At 48.9% G+C, this 20,464-nt stretch overlaps 8 protein-coding genes across 8 annotated transcripts; 3 read left to right on the top strand and 5 right to left on the bottom strand.

Moving 5' to 3' along the window:
- Positions 1 to 104: 104 nt before the first annotated feature.
- On the bottom strand, positions 105 to 1,150 carry VTN77DRAFT_3561 (uncharacterized protein; the record flags this gene model as incomplete). Its single annotated transcript, XM_069419523.1, has 3 exons — positions 105 to 200; positions 844 to 1,053; positions 1,106 to 1,150. 3 exons carry the CDS (start codon positions 1,148 to 1,150, stop codon positions 105 to 107), a joined length of 351 nt encoding a protein of 116 aa, XP_069278352.1.
- Positions 1,151 to 1,887: 737 nt separating this feature from the next.
- VTN77DRAFT_3562 (uncharacterized protein) lies at positions 1,888 to 3,983 on the top strand (the record flags this gene model as incomplete). Its single annotated transcript, XM_069419524.1, has 5 exons — positions 1,888 to 2,054; positions 2,124 to 2,152; positions 2,315 to 2,673; positions 2,734 to 2,942; positions 2,999 to 3,983. The coding sequence occupies 5 exons, from the start codon at positions 1,888 to 1,890 to the stop codon at positions 3,981 to 3,983; spliced, it is 1,749 nt and encodes a 582-aa protein (XP_069278353.1).
- Positions 3,984 to 4,479: 496 nt separating this feature from the next.
- On the bottom strand, positions 4,480 to 6,245 carry VTN77DRAFT_3563 (uncharacterized protein; the record flags this gene model as incomplete). The annotated part of the gene is made up of 6 exons (XM_069419525.1): positions 4,480 to 4,508; positions 4,574 to 4,894; positions 4,958 to 5,676; positions 5,737 to 5,920; positions 5,979 to 6,114; positions 6,180 to 6,245. 6 exons carry the CDS (start codon positions 6,243 to 6,245, stop codon positions 4,480 to 4,482), a joined length of 1,455 nt encoding a protein of 484 aa, XP_069278354.1.
- Positions 6,246 to 7,055: 810 nt separating this feature from the next.
- On the top strand, positions 7,056 to 7,984 carry VTN77DRAFT_3564 (uncharacterized protein; the record flags this gene model as incomplete). Its single annotated transcript, XM_069419526.1, has 5 exons — positions 7,056 to 7,340; positions 7,391 to 7,575; positions 7,635 to 7,689; positions 7,739 to 7,835; positions 7,896 to 7,984. 5 exons carry the CDS (start codon positions 7,056 to 7,058, stop codon positions 7,982 to 7,984), a joined length of 711 nt encoding a protein of 236 aa, XP_069278355.1.
- A 526-nt stretch (positions 7,985 to 8,510) lies between these two features.
- On the bottom strand, positions 8,511 to 9,591 carry VTN77DRAFT_3565 (uncharacterized protein; the record flags this gene model as incomplete). Its single annotated transcript, XM_069419527.1, has 3 exons — positions 8,511 to 8,898; positions 9,012 to 9,283; positions 9,493 to 9,591. The coding sequence occupies 3 exons, from the start codon at positions 9,589 to 9,591 to the stop codon at positions 8,511 to 8,513; spliced, it is 759 nt and encodes a 252-aa protein (XP_069278356.1).
- Positions 9,592 to 10,323: 732 nt separating this feature from the next.
- Positions 10,324 to 11,911, bottom strand: VTN77DRAFT_3566 (uncharacterized protein; the record flags this gene model as incomplete). The annotated part of the gene is made up of 4 exons (XM_069419528.1): positions 10,324 to 10,923; positions 10,999 to 11,604; positions 11,674 to 11,778; positions 11,867 to 11,911. The coding sequence occupies 4 exons, from the start codon at positions 11,909 to 11,911 to the stop codon at positions 10,324 to 10,326; spliced, it is 1,356 nt and encodes a 451-aa protein (XP_069278357.1).
- A 3,587-nt stretch (positions 11,912 to 15,498) lies between these two features.
- VTN77DRAFT_3567 (uncharacterized protein) lies at positions 15,499 to 15,938 on the top strand (the record flags this gene model as incomplete). Its single annotated transcript, XM_069419529.1, has 3 exons — positions 15,499 to 15,625; positions 15,703 to 15,768; positions 15,859 to 15,938. The coding sequence occupies 3 exons, from the start codon at positions 15,499 to 15,501 to the stop codon at positions 15,936 to 15,938; spliced, it is 273 nt and encodes a 90-aa protein (XP_069278358.1).
- A 696-nt stretch (positions 15,939 to 16,634) lies between these two features.
- On the bottom strand, positions 16,635 to 19,081 carry VTN77DRAFT_3568 (uncharacterized protein; the record flags this gene model as incomplete). The annotated part of the gene is made up of 4 exons (XM_069419530.1): positions 16,635 to 16,727; positions 16,792 to 18,896; positions 18,950 to 19,009; positions 19,063 to 19,081. The coding sequence occupies 4 exons, from the start codon at positions 19,079 to 19,081 to the stop codon at positions 16,635 to 16,637; spliced, it is 2,277 nt and encodes a 758-aa protein (XP_069278359.1).
- Positions 19,082 to 20,464: the final 1,383 nt, after the last annotated feature.

Below are 20,464 nucleotides of genomic sequence, written 5' to 3' on the forward strand. Positions count from 1 at the left end.
TTGTCTTTGAAGATGGAGGGTGGTACAGTATGGTATGAAGAGGATCGCAAGGAGAAGAGGGAGAGGTGAGATTGTAGGGTACAGTTGCGATGAGACCAGCTAACTTAAGCATGGAATGGACCGAGGAAGCCGTCAGCCAGCCGGCTCTCGTGAAGCGTCAATGAGCCTCGGTACTTTGCGGAGGTGGGGCGCCTGATGCCCTTTCTTTGTCTTAGCCGCGGTGAACATTCCCGCGGAGGATAATAATGATCAGTCACAATACTTCCGTATTCGACTATCATTAGTGATCCTAAGGCAACTCTATCACTAACTGTTGTTCCTAAGTACAGGTACAGAACTTGATTCAACTAAATTAATAGTTTGCGCCTGCTGAAATGCCGCCCTCCATGCTAAATCTGCTGGGATGCCACCTGGAGTCACTTTTATATTTTCCGATGATAAAGAAGTCTACAGCCAAGACTATAAATCTGACCCAAAATCCTACTAAAATAGGAAATTCAAGACCTACCAGTCTATATATACTGCATCATGACCACGCGTAGGCACAGTGGTATGCTAAATAAGGACATTCCACTAGCAAAAGGTCTGAATTTATAGATTGACAAAGGATGGTGGGGAGGATTTGTCCAAGTCTGCTGGCGAGAGGTTCTGATTTTGCAGCTTGTAGATAACGACGGGCCAGATTGCGTCAGGCATAATGGCATAGACTGCTTGAAAGATTGAATGGATGGAAAAAAAAAGGAAAAGAAAAAAAGAAAAAATAACAAGAGGAAAGGAGGGGGAAGAACAGCCTGATATCTCCTCCAGCGTCCATGCTGCCAGTCGAGGCTTTCTGCCGTATACGATATAGATCTGGACGTATTGGTGAATAGAGGGATCCCAGAGCTCCTTTCGGGCCATGGCCAATAACTCTTCAATCTCTGATCTCTCCCAACCAAGAACGTGAGAGAACAGAGCGTAACTGTAGGGGCCCATCGATTCCTCCTGCGCCACCTGATGCCACTTGCCCAGCTCTTTCAGTTTGGGATCCTTGGGCCACGTGCCTATTCGTATCTTGACTGTGTCAGTTATTCTTTCACCAGCTTAAACTTAGGTAGGTAGTTACCTTAAAGATCCAACAAGTCACTGGTGTAACGAAAGAGGTGATCATTCTCACCAGGACTGTTGGAATGCATTAACTCGTTAAATCAAATAGGCCGACAGAACAAAAGGGTAGCGACTTTGCTGCATTGTTTGAGGACTTTCGAGCGAACTGCATCCTAGGATTTGAGTAGCGAAAGAAGTGATGGAGAGTCAGGGGCGACAGTAAGTCTGATGCAAGCTTGGCATGCAGTCAGAGGATGCTCAGTAACTTGTATTTGTGCAGAGTGCTTGCTATATGCCGATCAATCTCGAATAGACTCGGTCAGCCATATATAATATAACGGGTCTGGTAGAGATAGGGTATTCGCTTGGGTTTGTTTTCCTTTTCCTTTTCTTCTCTCTTTCTTTTTTTTTTCCTTTTTTTTTAATGCCCTTAAATTAACTATCCAGATCCATAGAAACTAGCTAGACCTTCATCTGCTGCTAGCTTTATTCATCTGTTTGGTGTCCAACTTAGGGAGGCCAATAGAAACAGATCGGGTTCAAGGAATAAAAATGGGTATTATTTAAATAAATATGAAATAACCACCTTTGGAGTTATATCTGCCATATATTCAGGGAGCAATAGAAATTTTCATATTTACATACATTGTTGGCATAATTAATATCAGCGATGGTAATGTACATAATTTCAGCTGATTTCAGATCATGTGATCTCAGATCTCACGGCGAATGACAGGAGAATGCCCGCCAACACAGCCAATCGCCAATCGCCCTCTCGGGATCGATCCATCCTCCATCAAGATGACGACGAGAAAAGCACGCAGCTGGCAGAGCAGTATAGGGACGACATTCCATACCCTGTCATTCTGCGGTGGCCAACGTTGTGCTCTCGCTGAAATCTCAATCTCCCTTCGATCTCGACTTTGTGTATCTCAGGAAAGGAAGTTTTCTGGAACGCTGCGGAAGAGGCAAGGCCCACTGCGTTGACACCGTTTATCTCTCATCGTGTCTTGTAACTCTTTCTGACCGTTTAATAGAAGAGATTTGCCTGGCGTATGTGGCTACGGTAGGGATCCCAGCTCCAGCGACCTAAAGTCTTGCGCTCTGTTTCCTAGGGTTCAAGAAGCACTGGCGGTGTATTCATTTCCACACGTGACTCGCAAATGAGACGAAAAGAAAACATCCATTCCGTAATGACAATCAAAAACTAAGAAACACGTCTTGACAGGCTTTTCTCTCCAGAGAAACTCTCTTGATAGATATCTGTTTAATGCCGCTTCTACAAATGGCAAGTTCCCTTCTCGGGAATCTTCTGCTGCTCCACAATCAAGAAACTCTCCAACAACAGTCAGATGGTTCTCGAGCTCTCCCAACTCTCTGAACGACATGCACGCTCAAAAGGAGAACGGCTCCCATCGAGCCTTCATTGCTCTCGGGAGCAATATGGGCGACCGCATTGGGATGGTCGAGCGAGCGTGTCTGGAGATGGAAAGGGCAGGGATCAAGATCAAGCGAACGAGCTCTCTCTTTGAAACCGCACCGATGTATGTCCTTGATCAGGATCCTTTCATTAATGGAGTTTGTGAGGTTTGTTTCCTAAATCCAGAAGGTTCTTTTACTTTTGGATATTATGCCAACTCCCCCTAGGTTGAGACTACTATGGAGCCGATTCAGTTGCTGGACACCCTGCAGGTCATTGAGAAGGGACTGGGAAGATACAAGACAATCGAGAAGGGACCGCGGGTCATCGATCTCGACATTCTCTTGTACGATAATGAGACGATCTCTCATCCTCGTCTCAATATCCCGCATAAACTGATGCTGGAGCGAGAGTTTGTGCTCCGGCCTCTTTGCCAGTATGTTGTCCCATCCGGAGAGTAACAAAAAAAAAAGCACGCTGACCGAATATCAGGTTAATTCCTCACGAGCGAGTACCCTTACCAGACACGAATCTAACCTATCTCTCTCAGCTGAAGTCGCTACCACCACCGGCGACCGCACCGGTCGTCACGACTCCAATCGCACCTTTCCTCCCACCACTGACCCCATCGGACCCTAAGCGCCGTACCCATGTAATGGCCATCTTGAACTTAACGCCCGATTCCTTCTCAGATGGCGGGAAGCACTTCTCCCCCGGCGACCTTTCCCGTCTCACAGCCACAGTCCGCAATTTCATCTCCGCGGGCGCAACCATCATCGACATCGGCGGCGAGAGCACCCGTCCCGGCTCGACTCCCGTGACAGAGGAAGAAGAACTCGCCCGCGTCATCCCCACCATCAGACACATCCGCACCTCGATCCCCGAAGCCGCCAACGTCGCCATCAGCATCGACACGTACCACGCGCGCGTCGCGGCCGAGGCCTGCGCCGCCGGCGCAGACATCATCAACGACGTGTCCGCCGGCACGCTCGATCCGGAGATGCTCCCGACCATGGCGCGCACCGGCAAGACGGTCATCCTGATGCACATGCGCGGGACGCCATCCACCATGACGAAATTAACCGACTACCCGAACGGCGTCATCCAGGGCGTTGGGTCGGAGCTCCTCGCGCGCGTCCGCGCCGCTGAGGAAGCGGGCGTCCGGCGCTGGCGCATCATCCTCGACCCCGGGCTGGGCTTCGCCAAGGGCCAGACGCAGAACCTGACTCTGCTGCGGGACATGTCCACGCTGAGGACCGGCATCGAGGGCCTGGAGTACTTCCCCTGGCTGGTGGGGACCAGTCGCAAGGGGTACATCGGGCGCATTACCGGCGTGGAGAAGCCGAGTGAGCGCACCTGGGGCACCGCCGCGGCTGTCACGGCCAGTGTCGCCAGCGGAGCGGATATTGTGCGCGTCCATGACGTGGCGGAGATGAGTCAGGTTGTGAAGATGGCGGATGCGATTTATCGGGTTTAGATTAATAACGAGTCTTTTTCTCTCTAATGAGAACTCTCTCAACAGGGTAGCCAATGTACCGTCTATATATACTCAAATCCATACTGCAGGTCGGACTCGTATGTATGTATTATATAGTTAAAAGGGAGAGAAAAAGAAAGAAAAAAGTCATACAGTATAAATGTATTTATTTGTTTATTCCACATCATCACTACTTCCACACTGTGGCTTGGGAAAAAAAAAATAAAAATAGGATAATAGGACAGGATGGTTTCGCAAGAACAACTAACTGGTAGTATAATAAACAGATAGAATCGAAGAATCGAACAGCACAAAGCAAACATAAGTCTTGTCTGTCTTGCAGATGGTGTCTTGAACCTTCACATGTGAACACCAAAGTCAGAAAGAAATACGTAGGTAGGTATTCGTTAGGGTTAATAATCTCAGGCGGTGAATGTGTGTGCCGTCTGGCAGGAGTCGAGTCGTCAGGTTAGGTATAGGTATTAAGGGTATTGATTTAGCTGTTCAGATAGCTCCGAATAGCACCTATTACAGGTTAATGTTAGCATGTGTGGTCTGGACAGGACGTTGAGTTGGTACAGGCTACTTGCCTTGCAATTTGCTTGCTCCTTCACCCAACAAATGCGTCAAGTTTTCCAGGTCATCTCCAGCAGTAATTCCAAACCGCCGTACAAAATCTCTCGCCGCGCTTTCCAAATCTCCATACCCACCGTAGTCGTCCGAGGGAAGGTCGTCCTCTGGCCGCCCAAAGTAGGCGTTGCTGGAGATGGCGGTGGCGCCCTCAAATTGCTGAAGGCGGGCCTTGGCCTCGGCCTGCGCAGTCGGGTCGAATTTATCTCGGCCAAAGAATTCATCCGAGGAGATACCCTTTTGGTTGCCAAACCGGGATTTGGTCTTTTCCAATTCTTCTTCTATAGGTCTGTTAGCCAGGCCTTTAAAACAGTTTTTATTCATGTAGACAAGGACAACCATACCATCGACAGGAGACTTTGCGACAGCCCCAAAACCTGGCTTCTTCGCAGCGGGTTTGGTTTGGCCAAATCCTAAACGGCCAATTCCCATTCCCAGTCGCTCTATCTCGCTTGGACTTCGTTCATGGGCCTTGCTGGTCGCCCCGAAACCGCCTCGAGTAGGGCTGATCGGAGTGGGTGACGCGACCTTCGTAGCTTGGGAGGAGGTCGCTGCCTTTTCCTTTGCCTCCGCTTCAGCCTGCTCCGCCTCCGGATCGTATCCCAGCTTCTCTATGCGCTCCGCCTCTTCTTTGGCCTTCCGCTCGGCCTCCTCAAAATCGATGGCGTCGCCACCCACAACCTTTTTGGCACCAAGCTTCTGCGTCTTCTTCGAACCCAATACGCTGCCCTTCTTGGCGGTCGTAGCCGTAGGGCCCTTTCGGACGACGGACGTCGATCGGACAGCAGTCGGAGGAGGAGACGTAGTATCCTTTTCACTACCAGCGAGTGGCGACTTCGGTCGCGTTGTGCCATTCCCGTTCGCGCCGGCTGTCAGGAAGGGGGATGCGGACCGGCTGGCCGCTGGCGGCGTGCCAGTCCGGGAGGGAGGATTGCTAGGGCGTTTGATGGAAGGCTTGTCCCAGGAGGAGAAAAAGTCATCGTCTGCATCGCCGGCCGGCGTCGATGAGCCATCGGCAGGGGTTCCTGGGCCGACGTCGGTGATCACCACTTCGTCGGGATACCTGGAGAAGGATAAGAGAGTCAATCTGGCTGCAACCTAAGTTGGAGAAAGTAGCACTGACTCTTGCGCATCTAGAGCGGCCCGTCTCTTCAGCTCTTCCTTATATTTGACGGCCGCATTAGACGTGTACTTGACTTTCACATCCTTGCTCGCCAGAGCGGCGGAGCCTCCGTGAGATTGGAAAAACTTGGTGGCGGACTCATTGCCACCAACTTTCATGAGTCGAAGCTGTTCCCACTGCCATTCTGATCATCAATCAGCATACCATGCTTTGTCGCATTTGCGGGGGGGTTGTATCCATACGGTCCAGAGTCGTCGAGCGCACGAACGAGATGTGAACGCCGAGGTTGCGGTGGTTGGCGGAACAGTCCAGGCAGAGATAGATCCCGAAAGGGACAGACGACCAAGTCGGGTTCTTGGAGCCGCAATCAAAGCATATCTAGAAATCAAGTTAGTTCCGCATGGTATAGCATGGAGGGCGCAGGAAAACGGCGGGCAGCGCACTTTGTTCGCGGGCTTCGTCTTCAATTTCTCGAAGATCTTCTGAGATTGCGCTTTCGTGGCACTCATAGTGGAGGATGAGAGATCCACGAGAAAGAAAAAGAGGAAAAAAGAAGTCAACGGCGTGTCAGTCAAAGACAGGCCAGAAAAGAGGGCGACAGGGAGACGACAACTAGATTACTGGCTGCGGTAAGGAGAGAGTAGTGAACGTGGTCGGAATGGATCACATTACGGAGTAACGCTCGAGACCCGCAAGCCTCGATCGGGGAAATTTGCAATTTGCATTGGTCGATCCTCTTCGGGCAACCCTCTTTCCTGTTTCAGACTAGTCTGTTCCTGGGATCTGTAACTTACCAAAGATGGATGGTATTCAAATTTGTGCCAGTAGACGTATGCCTTGAATTTTATTCTCGTAGCAGATATTTGATCTATTCACACTCACTCTAGTCTTTCCTTCTACTCGATTTGAGGTGTTGGTCATTCAGCAGTACAGGCATCTACCTAGGTAATTAGTAGGTAATTATTACCGCTTACTAACCGTACTGGTACTAGGAGTAACATAATACGATTTCAACTTGAACAACCTTGATATCTCGTAGACTATTGCAAGCACAGAATTTAATCCAAGTTCAATAGCTGTGATCTACTGAGAGATTAAATATGATGCACGACAAAATTACAGTACAATAATACTGACACCTCAATCCCATGTGTAACCATACATCACGTGATTGTAATAATACAGAACCAGATTACCGGTCCCCGCGTAGCTTCAACTGCAGAACAATTTGACTCCGCAATCAGCTATCGGTTTTCGAAGCTATCGGAGGGCAAAACCTGAAGCTTCGATGTCGGAATGCCCAATGAGCAGCTACCACCATGAACCGTTCTCTTCGACTTAGCCCGTTCCCTCTGCGGGCGTCAATCCTCTCGACTTCGTCAACCTCCTCTCTCTCGATCGGTGGATTGGGATTGCCGCGGTGGTATGCCACGCACAGCAGTCTAGGCTCAAGCTCAAGCTCGGGCCCGACGAGGAAACAGATCACAGTCATTTCGGACGATGGGAGACTCCCGTGGTCGGAGCTGAGTGTGAAGGAAAAGGTCGCCCGGGCTACGCAGCAGTCGTTCAACTTTATGCTTATAGCGATTGGAGCGGTCATGACGGTGGGACTGGTTGAAGCTCTTTATTGCGACATTTGACTGACGATGTGCAGGGTGGAGCGTTTACGTTCCTCTACTTCGACGTTTTCTCTCCGAACAGCAAGACACGGCAGTTCAACAAGGCGGTAGAACGCATCAAGGACGATCCACGATGTACGGCGCTGCTGGGCGACCCTAAGCGGATAAAAGCATACGGGGAAACGACGTGGAGCAAGTGGACTCGGAACAGACCGATTGCGTGCGTTTTGATGCGACTCTCTCTGCTGAGACTGGATCGCTGGACTGACGTTGAGCAAGGACGAGTGTCGAAAAGGACAAATCGGGCAGCGAGCACTTGAGGATGCACTTTCATGTACGCATGCTGAAATAGTCGCAGTTTGAATTGGACTGACGATCTATAGGTTGAAGGGCCGCTGAATTCTGGTGTTGTGACCCTCCATATGGTGCGACCTAAGGACGACGAATATCAATATCGTGTTCTTGCCTTGGACGTTAAAGGTAGATGTCATGACTTCCCTTTCTTTTTTTTTTACTTCTCTTCTGATCTAATTCTTCTAGGCCATCCTCGCATTTACCTTGAAAATGCCAGCGACAGCGCAATGAGCAAGAAGAAACCTTTCAAAATCTTTGGAATTCAGTGGCGCTAGCTATATCCCATCGGTGTGGTGGATCAGACTGCCAAAAGGTCAGAACTACAATTCGAGTCTGGGCCCAGTCATCGCTGGCACGTCATAAGATCGCGGTCGTATCCATGCGACCAGGGGAAACCAAGTCTGGGGAAGTACGGAGTAGCCTAGGTCAAGTTGTCAGCGGACTTTGACTTCTTAGGTTAGTACCTTGTCCTGACTGAGGCCTGCAGGCTAAACTTTTACCATCTGGATTGATGGAGGGAAGATATTCCGATCGTGATTCATGTATCAATAGTGGCCTCTCCAACGCTGGGCCTGCAGTCAAGTGGTTGACGGCGGGACAGCAAGTCAGATGTGTATTTATCAGTCGATCGATCAACAGTCAGATCAAGACATGATGGGGTACAATGCCATATTCCAAAACATTTCTTTTTGTCCTCTTGTCCCTGATCCATTGTCTAGAATGATGACATGCCTTATCTGTCCCACTATCAATCAGTGTAAATTTATCTGATATATGTGAAGACTTTTTCAAATTTTTAAATTAAATAACGTCCTTCACATCCGTCACCCTAGGCCATCCCTCGACCGACCTTCCCGCCCAGGTCGCCACCGCTTCAATAGCCTTCTGCACGCTCTCGACATCGTACTCACTGACGCCCAGCCGTCTTAATCCCCGCAAGTGCCATATCGTCGGCGCGCTCAGGCCCTGGCTCATGATGCTCGCGAGGATGACCAGCTCGGCCTCGACGGCCGACAGCACTTCATGGTCGGACAGGAACAGCCCGTAGATGACGGCGCGCTCCATCCACATGAAGTCCGGGCCGTACGAGCCCCAGGAGGAGAAGATGGGCGCGAGGTTCTCGCGGTAGAGGCGCTGGAGGAATTTGGTGCCTCGGTCGGGGATGGCGGTGTTGATGTCGAGGTTTAATCTAGGAGATATCAGCGTCAATTAGATTTATTTTGTTACTCTTTAAAGGGGAAAGAAAAGTCATAGATAGTGTGGGTAAATCAATCAATCAACCCGATAGGAATGACATCTTACCGCTTCTCAGGAAAAGCCAACAACTCCTCATCCGACGGACTCTCGACTTTGAGCCCTTTCTTTTCATTTCTCTCCTTCTCTGCTTTCCCCAATGCCGACACGGCAGTGACGACCAACGGAATGCCCACGAGGGTCCATTCCTTCATCAGGGTATCGCTGAGTCGGGCCTTGAGGCGGTTCTCTTCCGCGTCGTCTGCGCCCGTGCTCTCGACGAGATAGGTGTACAAGGAGCCTAGTTCGAGGGGCTTGCCGGATGCGACGAGGACGGAGGACTGGAATAAAAACAAAACGTAGTGGTCAATGGACAGTATATAGTAGATAAAGGAATCAATCAATGAGATGGGAGATGAGATCATCGTCCATCAAGCATGATGCCTTTCATGATAATAACGATGCTGAACTGTATGCCAATGCTAGAAAGAAAGAGGTAGAGAAACGAACGAAAGAATGCAATCAGAGCAAATTAATTCAATTGACTTACGACAATGAGATACCACGCATCCTGCCGGAACTGCTCCGGCAGAAGAGCCTTGACTTGTGCGCAAAGCTCCTGCAAAGACTTTGACGTTTCACCAGCCATGCTGACTGACTGACTGATTTATCGATAGTCTATGTGATAAATTTAATAATAACTGCAGGTGACAGACCACTCTTGAGGTGTCCTTTCTGTCTTGTCGTTTCCTAAGACGAGCGAATTGGTTGATGAGAAATCGAATAGAATAGGAAACGTACGGGATTAAATCATTGATGTTATTGTTATTCTAACACGATTCAGGTAGGAATAGTAGCACGAAGGTGAGGCTGAGAAGAGCAGACCAGAACATAATACAGATCTATTATTACATGTAGGTAAGCGGCGTGCTCCACCCAGTTAGGTACCAGGAGCTGCGACATCGGAGTTGGAGTTGGGCTGCATGTTAATCCACTCAAAAACGAAAAGGAAATGAAGGGATTTCACTAGTTGGAATAAAAATTACATACCAATCGTTCTAGAGGCTGGATAGGATAAGTAGGCAAGTATAGATGTGCTAATTGCGTCAGTTGCTAACTATCAGTTGAATGGATCGTATTGTCATACTGTCGGACTGCGGGGTACGGAGGTAGTATCTAGACTGCTACCAACTTTGACATCCTCGATAAGGATATTCTAATTGAATTGAACTATATACACATATGTATATATTTATTTATATCTCATTTTGATCATGCCAGTAACCGACATGTAATGAATTAGAGGAAAAAGAGACGATTGCTTCCCAACTCCTGCAATATACCTAGGTATGTACGTAGTATATCAACAATTCTACACATTCTACACCCGCGGTCCGTCCAAGATCACCCTCGCCTCCGGCGTCCTCCACCAACTCTTGCCCTCCTCTCCCGGGAACGAATACCGATCCATACTCTCGGGCTTCATCTGCACACTGTATCCCGGCTCCATCGGCGTGACGATATACCCATCCTTCACGCTAGCCGGATGCTCGAAATGCTCGTGCAGATGGTCGACATACTCCAGCAGACTCTTCTTCCCGCTGATCACGACGTAGTCGATCGTGCTCAGATGCTGCGTGTACTCCGGCAAGCCGACACCGCCCGAATGGGGCACGATCGGGACCCCGAACTTGCGCGCCAGCAGCAGGATGGCTAGGCATTCGTTCACGCCTCCCACACGGCATGCATCTGGCTGCAGCACCGTCAGGGCGCCCGCCTGCAGGAACTGCTTGAACATGATCCGGTTCTGGCACATTTCGCCGGTGGCCACGCCGATGGGGCCGTAAGGCGTGTTCTCGAGAGCCTTGCGGATCGCTGCGTGGCCCAGCACGTCGTCTGGCGACGTGGGCTCCTCGATGAACCAGGGCTTGAATTGAGCGAGTTCTTTCATCCACTCAATGGCTTCGGGGACAGACCAGACCTGCATACATTAGTGAACATATAAATATAGCGAAATAAGCAGCAGCAGCAGCAGCAGCAGCAGCAGGAGAAGTACCTGATTCGCATCCACCATCAGGACATTGCCCTTGTCGTATCCGATCGCCTCCCGCGCAATGGCCAACCGCCTCTTGTCATCCTCCAGATTCCCTCCGACCTTGAGTTTGAAGTGTTTAAATCCATCCTTGACACTCTTGTCAAGGAGTGCCCGTAGTTTCTCCTCCGAGTAACCAAGCCACCCTGCGCTGGTAGTGTATGCCGGAACGGCCTTGTTCTGCTCCGCCTCCTTGATTCTATCCTGCTTGCCAGGCTCAACCTCCTTCAGCAGCGCGATGGCTTCCTCCGGGGTCAGCGCATCCGTGATGTATCGGAAGTCGATGCACCGGACCACCTCTTCGGGCGTCATGTCGGCGACGATCCGCCAGACGGGCTTCTGCAGGATCTTGGCCCACAAGTCCCAGAGCGCGTTGACGACAGCGCCCAGCGCGAGGTGGATGACTCCCTTCTCCGGCCCGATCCAGCGCAGCTGGCTGTCCGAGACGAGGTAGCGCCACGTCTTGCCCCAGTCGGCGGTGATCTCGTCGAGGTCTTTGCCGACGACGAGGGGAGCGATGGTGCTGATGGCGGCGCAGACGATGTCATTTCCGCGGCCGATGGTGAATGTCTGTCGATATTACTCATCAGCATCTACGCCTTCAATTCATAATCTTCTCGGGTGACTAGTCTGCCCTACCATGCCATGTCCGACGTATTCGGAATCGGTGTAGAGAATGCAGTATGCGGAGGAGTAGTCACCGGCAGCGTTCATGGCATCGGAGCCGGTCTTGTCGAGGGAGGTCTGTTCATGTCAGCGCATTCATAACTATCAGTAGATTCAGTATAGGAGTCTGAATCTAGTCAATTGAATGAGACATTGCATTACATACTGGAAACCTCACGTCCCGCGTGATGAAGCTGGTGATCTTGACCATGATGGCGATGAGCGGGGGCGGGGTATCTCAGAGTAAAATCAATCAAGTCCCTGCACCAAGACAGGGAATAGGAATTGATTGAAGCGTGACAGGTGCAATTGAAGAGCTCCTACTTAAATGCGACCGGAGATCCTCTCGACAGGGTCTACTGTCAATCTACCAGAAATAGAAAAAGGAATAGGATTTTGGGAAGCCAACGAAATCAATGCGTCATTTGCACTGGAGGAAGAAGAGAACGTTGTTGAGGTGAAAGAATAGAAGAATAATAATAAGATACTTATGGAGGAATTAATTAATTCCCTCCGCAGCAAAGCCATGCGACATCATCATCCCACCTCTCCGTACTCCGTACAAACACACCGGGTGCATTTGCCCCTCATTCCTCCAAGTAGTTAATTCCCGAGTACTCCGTATCGCGGATTGATTCGCGGGGTGTTTTGCGGGAGAAAGTCACCCGAGATGGGCGTCTGGTCCACCAGGAAGAAGCCTCTGATTGGTGGAGAAATGGACCCGATATATTCCCACCAATCAGAGGTAGAGGGCGTGGGAGGAATCTCGGCTGATTGCCGATTGTGAACTAATGCAGGAGTGGGAGTTTGTAGTGTTGCTCTCGCAAGTACTCCGAGTCACGAGTCTGGTACACGTGATGGTTTACTCTGTACAGCATACAGTATACAGTATACTCCCTACCTATGCAAGCATCTAAAGGAATTCATTTCATTCTCAATATCACCGTAGCGGATACCAGATTCCAGGCAGGCAAGACTGATCTCTCCAAGATGTATCTATTCGTCTTCGTCACTGGATGCCAGTGAGAAAAATCAAGAATGAAGCTCAGTCGAACAATGGAATAAGCTTTGAAAATCCTATCACAGATGTAGATGGGAGAGCGTCATGAGTTTCTTCTTATTCTTTTCTTCTTCTCTTCTTCATTTTCTTCTACAGACGAACCAACCATGTTGTTCATCCTACTCACCATGATTTCGTACTCGTTCTCAGAGGGAAGAATATATCTCATACCAGGCTCGATGTGGTATACCCCGTGTTCCATACAGTCGCTTCAACAAGTTTTCATCAGCGTACAGTCCTTGATCCGACCGTTGTAATGACCAAAAAGGAGAGACATACCTACTGCCGGACAATTTCAAATTTTTCTCGTATCAGATCTCATTCTCCCATACACATATCCTTAGAAAATACGGAGTCGAATCGAACCAAATCCTTTAAGATCCGGGGCGAATAGCCATTCTGATAAAGAGAAGAAGAAATCAAGAAATAAAGAAACAAAAGGGGTAAACAACGTGACAACAAAGACGATGAAGACTATCTACTTCGACTAAGAACTATGAACTAAAACACCTAACTGGCAGACTAAAAGACGATATCATGAGAAAATGAGCCGATAATCGGCCCCAAACCTGAGAGGTCGATATGATTCCTTCCCTTTTGCTGGTCCGGATAGCTGTATGCTCCACGGCGAGATCACTTTATTCCTAGTAGAAGCTGACATATTCAAGCACTTAGACTGTGGAAGAGTCATGAAATTGGCCAGGTTTATTGTCAAGATGTATATATATCTTATGATTGACAATCTTGACATCAACCCATGTCCGTAATGTACATAATTTTGGAATAGTTACCTAATCGAACAAGGTGGCCCGATGGGAGCAGCTAAAAAATGAGTCTACGAATACCTACCTAGGTATGTAAGTTAAAACAGCTCTGGGCGCCCATTCCGACCATAGGCAAGATGCGCTCGAAACTACTGCAGGAACTGCTGGAATTGTGGATAGTCATTGGGAACCTTGCATAACAAGCGGGATTTCTGCAGTACAAACCGTTTATACAGTGGACAATTAATTACCTAAGTGGGTAAAAATCTAACGTCATTCTCAAATCAAATCTCTTCATATCTTCTTATCAAACCCTAGATGGGAAACTGACATTTATAAAGCAACTATTTTAGAAAACTGACTACTTCCTCTTACTGACAACTTACTAACAACTAGATACATACCTAGGTAACTTCTTTGCTTCTCCCGCCCGAGGATAGATTCAAAATACATGACTTTATTCTGAAAACACTTACAATATTACTTTTCAATTTAACCACCAGACGATCTTTATAAAGGATCTATAACTAAATTTGAGCTGTGGTTTTTAGAAGAACCATCTGTCCCAAATCCAATGTTATTGTCGTTTCTCGCAAATCTAACGTTTCACGTGGCTAACCGTTAGATAACCATAGACGACCATTCCCATAATATGGACGTTTGCCCTAGTTTTAAAAAAAATGATCATAAAATAAACCTTGATAACCGTTGGTATGGAATGAATGAGTCAGCACGTCCCTGGGCCCAGCCCTGCTGTGCCGAAATGGTGAAAGTTAGTTCCCAAGAACTGTAACAGGGCCACTCCATGCCTTCTACGGAGTACATAGAAGCTGATGCATGCAAGATTGTTGCAAGTGCAGAAGGGGCTGGCCTTTCCATGCCACGCCTCACCATGTCAAATTCCCGGTGGGTCCTCGACAGGGCTGTCTAAAATTGGAATACATGTGTTATTGCTAGGTTGGGTTAGGTACAGGTACAGTACCTACCAGGTACCTAGGTAGATTACTGTATGTAGGTAAGCAATGTACTGGGATCATTAGTGCGTCTGTCTTTAACTATTAGTGCCTATGTATGTACTGTACATAATTCTTTTCCTTAAATTCTTATTCTACCTATCGCCCTGGTATTTCTTTCTTTTTTCCTTTTTTTCTTTCGTTTCTGCTTGTTTCGCCTTTTTGTTCAATTTAGCTGGTAGTAACTGAAAGCAGACAGACAGTAACAAATTCAGAACATGTCTATATTAGGAAACTACTTGAAGTCTGCAGTAAACGCCCCCAATTATTTTAAGGGGTTTCTTGTTTGGGGAGGTACCGGTTTGCCGCTCACTAGGTACTTACTACTTAGACCAATATGTTGGTGAGAGAACCTCAGACTCAGAGGCTCAGACACCTTAGGACTAAGGATCCTAACGTTGGTCTGGGGCCACGCCACGTTACATCCCAGGTAAGTAAGCAAGAAGGCCTTATCTGTAAAGATCTCGAGATCGAAATCTGCAACAAAAATCCTTTTTTTTTCTATGTGTCTATGTTTCTACAAATGAAACGAAAAGGGGTTTGTTGGTCTGTTGGTGATTTTTTCCCGTTAAGGAAATTATCGTCCCCCAGGCTCCGGTACAGTCCATGTATTCAGCTAGCTATACGGAGTACTCCGTACTATCCATCTTGTTATCCAAGAACCAACTCTGTATGTACTGTACATAGTGAGGATGTCCATCCAGCCTGGGAGAAGATTATCTATATAAGAGTTCATCTTTTCCTGTCGAAATGTCTCTCTCTCATCGATCACAGGACAACGAAAAGAAACAAAACAAAAAACAACAATAACAGTCGAAGAACACAAGAAAAGCCAAAAAAAAAAGAACATTATCCAATACTCTCGACTCTCTCTCTCTATCTTTCTTTCCAACCAATCAATCTTTACTTCTTTTTTGTCTTTTTTTTTTCGAGAGAAATCCCATCTAACAATCATTTCACAATGCGTCTCTTCCTGACCCTCCCTGTCTTCCTCACCGCTGCCTACGCACTCAACGCCACAGAGGCCGAAATCACCGCTGCTCAGAATGACCTGGAGAATCTCCTGGCTGCGGGGTGTAATGTTTTGAGTGAGTCAACAACCTCACGCAAATATATACTTCGGGGGGGAAAAAAAATAATTTGCTGACCTAAATGACTACAATAGAGTGCGTTTTCGCCGTCGCCAGCGATACGACTTCCTGCGGGAAAGCTGCGCTTTTGAGGGGTCTTGGTGAGTATTCCCCAATAAATACATGTACATATATCTTCGCGATTCGAAGACTAAGACTAATTCTTTTTTGTTCCCCTTCTCGTATCACAGACTTCTTCGCAGACGTTCAATGCATAGCCTCCCTTGGCTCTAGCTTTGAGAATGATGCCTGCTCGGGCTGCAAACTCTAGACTGGATGGTATCGAATGCTGTCAGATAGATAGAGTCTGGACAGAATTACTTTACAGAGTTTGTTTCAGAGATTAGATCAGATTGGAGGATGGGGTGCGTGCGTGTCCAGGGGCATATGCCATTGCAGGATTTTTGTGGATTAGACAAAAATAATAGTGTGTCTGTGTCAAAAATGGGTTGCTTGGTCGGGCGTTATTTGATATTGATAGACTGGTAGCAAGGGAAGGGAAAGGAAATTGGTGTACCTCTGGTCTGCTCTACCCCTTTAGATATTTTATTTTATTTTATACAATAGGGTATTGGAACTGGGTCAATAACAACATTGAATGTCTGGCATTAGTAAAAATATTAAGAGAAATCTAACTCCTTTGTAACAAGATCTAGTGCTGGCACTGACCGACCTAGGTAGCTGCGCTTTGTATACCTAATTATCATTTCTCTGCCCAACAAACCACCTACGGAATAGCTTCTGCCAAATGGACAAGAAGGTAGATGTTCTCAGGACAATCAGCAAGTTGAATTGAATAAGAAGACTTCGATTGTACTGTCGCACTGTACTGTACATACATGTAGAGATGATGCATGATAAAACCCAGGAATGCCTTGAAATTATTAGAGGAAAGACCACAGACCACAGACCACAGACCCAGCGTCGTCGCGTCGCTCCTATCCCTACATAAACCGTAGAAGGATACTCATGCAGAAAGACCTCTCTTTTCGCTTTCGGAGAAGAAGATGATCATCCGCCAGAGTTTCTTCACCAGCACTTCTGCCTCTTCGTCGAGAGCCTGTCATCATATTAATCAGTAATAAGAATATAATAATGAGGATGACGTTGAAGATCGAACTCACCTCCTCCAACTGCTCCACCAGCTCTTGAGGATGGCCATGATTCCGAACATGCTCCTCCACCACGTCCACCAGCATCTGCTCCTGCACACCCAGATACTCCATGATCTTCTTCTCGACAAATGGCTTGAGCTGCTCCCCCAGCACCGACTCGTCCACAAATTCCCATTTGACGTCCCATTTCCACAGGCCTTCCTTGTCTGTCGGAATCTCCGCAGCCAACTGTCGCGCCGCCTGAGCCCGCTCCTCGTCCGACAGCCCAGACGCTTCGGCCGCAGAATCGAATTTGATCGGGACAAGAGTGCGCTTGGTCGTGGTCTCTGTTTCCTCCTCGTCTTCCAGCAATCCTTCGACTTCGGCCATGGAGCGACGGGCGCGGGTGGTCGCAGCAGCCTGGGCCTTCTGCTGCGCGGCCGCTCCCAGCGACAGCTTGAAACGCTGCGGTTCTCGGGGCGCCTGCTGCGCCCGCGATTCGAGCTCCTCAGCCTGCCGAGCCAGGAAGTCGTCCGCCATCCCGCGGGCCTGCTCTCGTTGCTGCGCGGATCGAGCCTTTTCACGCTCCTCCGCTGCACGATCAGCTTCATCCATTTTGATTTCCCGACTTCGGAAGGCTGCCCGACTCCGAATCCAGGCGCCGCGATCCGCATAGTATTCTTCCACCTTGCGACTGGCCTCGACATCGTCGTTCCATTCCCGCAGACGTTTAGCCATCGCCTCCCTTGCCTCCTCCGCTTTCAGTTCTTCCTCTTTGTCGCGAATCTTCTCTCGTTCCAAAGCGGCCGTCCGGCTCCGTTCGCGGTTCAACCATCTGCGCTCCTGGTCCAAATATTGCTTCTCCAATTCCGCTTTCCTCTTTTCTTGTCGCCGCCGTTCAAGTTCTTCGTCACTGGCATCGGTGTCCTCGTCTTCCCGGTCAATGGTGATACCATTTCCGTTAACAAAAGAAACCCCCTTCTGGTAGTCCTTGGGAATTTGCACGCCAAATCCCTTGGCCCCCGCGCGAGGTCCAAGAGGGACGCCGTTGGCTCCTGCGGCAGGACCGCTAGGTGCCGTGGGCGGTGGTGACGCCAGTCGGTTGATGCGCGAACCCGACGCATTATTCCTTGCTCTTTCCATGTTTTCTATCTCCTCCTCTCTCTTCATACGCTCAATATCCCGGCGGTTACTTCGCTCGCGGAAGGCTGCAATTTCCTTCGCAACACTTTCCCGCATCTCAGGAGGGATATCTGCGAGTTCATCCTCGGCTGTGATTGGTATTGTAACAATTTCCGCAGGCTCGCCTTCTTTTTTGCCGTCAGCATCCTGCATCGCCGTATCGCCCTCACGATCAACGGCGGAAGCGTCTTCCTTTTGAGTGGGAACGGTGGGATGAGCTAGGTCATGAAGAACGGAAGCAAGGTTTTTGCGGGCAGTCTCGACTCGGGATTGATGTTCAGCCTCGTCCTGATCGCCCTTTGTAGCTTTGTATTGTTCAAGATATTTGAGAGAACTCTCGTCAACGACGACCAATAGCTTGCTCGTCTCTACTTCCTCCTTGTCGCCCTCCTTGTCGCCTTCAGACGGCATCTGTCGCTTCACCGGTACTTCCACATCCTTGAGCACTTCGACCGCCGTCCTGAGACTTTCGGGATCTTCGTACTCTGCAAAGCCAAACTTGCAGGGTTTATCATCTGCATCGGTGGCGCGAATCCAGCGCTTCAGACTCCCTGCAGAACGCAGTATCCTCTCCACCCCTTCGTCGCCGCCAGTGCCTTCGGTGATACCGCCCACGAAGATGGTTCTCAGAATTTCGTCCTTGGTCGGCGGTGTCAGTTGCATCATCGCATCCCGGGTCTGACGTTGCGACTCCGTGCCGGCTCCTAGGCCCGCGCGTCGGCCAGAGGTCTCTCGCTCCTTACCCTCAGACATGGCAGACTTGGACGGACCAGACGTGCCTAGTCGGATGACAGGTGCGTTGAAGTTTATATTCGGCATGTTCGGAGGCGGTTGGAAGTTGGGAGGAAAGCCGGCGGGACGACCAGGCTGCTGCGCATTCGCCTGTTGCATGCCTGGAGGAGGGGCAGTTCCAGGTGCAGCCATGCCAGGGGCAGACATGCCAGGCGGGGGACCTAGAGAAAAGTTAGACATGATAAAGGTAGGTAGGTAGAAGATATATACTCACCCATGCCCGGAGGCGCGCCTGGGAAGCCGCCATATTCCGGACGGCCATAGAGATGAGGGGCTAGAATAAGTCAGTGACAAAAATCCCAGAAGACAAGAGAAGCCATCACTCACGTTGGTAAGGATTGTACATAGTCACAGACTCGATATAAGAGCTTGCCAGGCAGAGTTCGATCTGCGCGGAGAATAGTAGAAAAATGAGATAGCCGGCTAGCTATGCAGCCAGCTCAATAGGATCAGTAGAGCTGTCGCACAAGAATGGGGATTCCAAATCCTTTCCGAATACACAGTCCGATTACCAACCACCACGATGCAGGTTTCTCGAAGACGGGGTGGGGTGAGGAGCTGTGCGAGCAGATGATGATGATTGACCTGATCTGCGTTGGAGTGGATTTAATGCTGTCCCAGAATGGAAGTGGTCCGTGCATGCTTGGCAACTGACAAGTATATCTACAGTACAGAATATATCTTCCTCTATGCATCTTCTTCTGTACGACTAGACTCCATTTGCCTGAGAATACAATGCTGAAAATGCTCTCACATCAGTATGCTTGGTGTATCGATCGACGATTAGTGGTATCGATGGATCGTGTTTGATTTACAGCTTTGCCACCCATGTGAATACATCGGTGGTCAAGAAGCCCAACAGTGGCTCTCCTTCCCCTGTGGAAATTCCATCAGCGGTGACTCCGTTATATTTCACTTTTCTGCATTCTGGCCAAATGGAAGACCTTCAAAGTCACAGGGTTACTATGTCTACAGCACGTCCTCCAGCAACGCAGCTGGGAAGCATGCATCAGAGTCGACCACCCACAGGATATCGAAAGCCCAGAAAAGAAGTGGCTTATCAATCGGATAATAACCTTTGAGGATTTCTTGTTCGGCGTGTTCAAGGCTATCTGGACCCCTAAATCAACTCGTAACTACCACAGACATGGATGGTCAGCTGTGAGAGAGCCTCGATTTAGATACGTTCTTCTACCCAATGCCAGCATCGCAGGGAACACTTTCGGTCCAAACTATCCCTCCTCCTGCAGATGACGAACCTAGTGATAAAATGTGGTATAAAATGTTCGTTGTGATCGATGATATGCCTGAAATCTCCTCTACAGGGACCTGCACCAGTTCTGGAGTTGAAAAAGAGACAGTCAGAGAGGTGGAGAGGGCAAAATGCTCATCAAAGTTGTCGATGTACACCATGACGAGACGTGTGATGGCTTTGTCACTGGTACATCAACGAGGTCCTGGTTGCACCACATACTATGGATGACTCTAGTCCGAGGAATCTCTCGTGGCTCTGGATTTGGGAAGATGATGGAGTCTAGACGATATATTTGATGGGATTTGAATTGGCTCTAAGCAAGGGAACATCGAAGAGTCCCTTCACTGGCCACAGGAACTGACGATTTGGCCGGATGAAGCAGAATCTGCCATGTATCAAAGTGCTGCAACCAGTACTACTTAGGTAGCAGGTATGGCACTAGGTTCTGTAAGGGTATTGCTCTGGGAATGATCG

Source organism: Rasamsonia byssochlamydoides, assembly GCF_041956645.1.
Source record: "Rasamsonia byssochlamydoides strain NRRL 3658 unplaced genomic scaffold VTN77scaffold_25, whole genome shotgun sequence".
NCBI classification, from domain to species: Eukaryota; Fungi; Ascomycota; class Eurotiomycetes; order Eurotiales; family Trichocomaceae; genus Rasamsonia; species Rasamsonia byssochlamydoides.